Below are 1540 nucleotides of genomic sequence, written 5' to 3' on the forward strand. Positions count from 1 at the left end.
CTCCTGCCATAAAGATGGAGGGAGTAGAAGGGAAAAGGGTCTTCCTGCTTGAGCTGCCTGAGACCTCCTATTCATCCCTAAGGGACCACTGGTCCACTTCAGGTCCCTGCCAGTTAAGATGCACCTGTGAAGGTGTTCTGGGGTATTGCCATTGAGGGTGGGCTGCTCCTCCAGTACAGGGAGAGAGGCCGGGGTCCCCGTCTGGGGGAAGGAGTGCTCATCTCATCCTGGTTAGAGAGACCAGCCTTGCACTCTTTTACTGCACTGTGAGTTCTGCATCAACAAGCCCTAACTCAGGTGCTCTGTCCTAGGGTTTTCACACAGCAGTTTTCACTCAATAAACTTGTGTTATTGAACTGGACATGAGATTGGGGAAAGAGCTGTGTTTTCACGGGTTACTTATGTCTCCTGGCTGAGCTCAGTCTCTCCATCTGCAAGTCAAGAGGGTTAGCTGGGCTGGATGCTGGGTCGCCTTCTTCCTCCTACCTATGATGGTGGTGGGTTTCACCAGCCTCACCACCTCCTCCAGGGAGTTCACTTCAGGATGGTCTTGGGCGAACATCTCCTTCTCATGGTTCAGGTGGCTCCTCCCCTGTAGGAAAAGAAGGAACACAAAGCAGCTGCAGTGGTGAGGGCCTGTTGGGCAGGGCTTTGGATGCATTTGGAAACTCTGAGAGCATTCCCTGCTGGGTCCCATGCTTTGGTCTGAGCTATCAGAAGTCTTGGGGCCTGTCTTCTTGATCAGATTTCCTGGTAGAGCCTAAGTTGTTGTTGTTGTTGTGTGTGTATGTGTGTATTTCTTTAACCCAAACCACATATGAAAAATCCATAAAGAATTTCTTTGAGCTCCTGGGATCATGTCTTCCTGGACCAGGACAGGAGGGCACTCAGGAAATGCCTGAGTTTGACCAATACCCGTGGCCCCAAGGCATCCAGCACCCAGGACCTGAGCCACCTAGGGTCGGGGAACTAATTTAAATATAGTTACAAAAGCCATTAGCCTCCTTGTGAATAATACTAAGCTGAGCTCCAGAAAAGGCTTAGAATGGCCGGGTGAACCCAATCAGCTCCAGATTCTTTCCATTTTTTCACATAGAAGTTTGTGGGTACAGATACTGAAACTTCATGCAATCTCTATTTGTCCAACATTAATGAACATCCCTCCCCTTCCCCAAGAATTGATACACTTGAAACCCGAAAGATTTGGGATTAGTTCTGAAATTCCAAAACTGTGAATTCTGAATGGAATCAAATCTTGACCCACTTATTCCAGGGTTACATCTTCCAGAAAAGGGGAGACATACTGTTCACTATGTAGTGAACCGATGGTCTCATGTAGCCTTCTAAGCCTCCCACAGCCTCGCCTTTCTCAGCTTTTAAACTTTGTTTCTTGGTCATTTGAATTTTATTTTTCAATTTAGAAAAAATAGGTGCATATTTTATTGGATACAAGAATTATTTCTCTCTTCATTATGTATATTTATCAAGATAAGTATATCAAAACATAATATTTTATACCTTAAGTATGTACAAAAAAAAA

The 1540-nt window shown here is 45.5% G+C and overlaps 1 protein-coding gene across 1 annotated transcript in view; it reads right to left on the reverse strand.

Annotated features, from left to right (window-relative positions):
• The window catches only part of ME3 (malic enzyme 3, NADP(+)-dependent, mitochondrial), an 81713-nt gene that overhangs the window by 6702 nt on the left and 73471 nt on the right, over nucleotides 1-1540 (reverse strand). The window contains exons 8-9 of the mRNA XM_008594231.1: nucleotides 910-946; nucleotides 487-592 (exon numbers count right to left, since the gene is read on the reverse strand). Coding sequence (XP_008592453.1) covers nucleotides 487-592; nucleotides 910-946 — 143 coding nt within the window. The remainder of the gene's footprint in view (nucleotides 1-486; nucleotides 593-909; nucleotides 947-1540) is intronic.

The sequence above is a fragment of the Galeopterus variegatus genome, unplaced genomic scaffold, assembly GCF_000696425.1.
Source record: "Galeopterus variegatus unplaced genomic scaffold, G_variegatus-3.0.2 Scaffold10396, whole genome shotgun sequence".
In the NCBI taxonomy this organism is placed as follows: domain Eukaryota; kingdom Metazoa; phylum Chordata; class Mammalia; order Dermoptera; family Cynocephalidae; genus Galeopterus; species Galeopterus variegatus.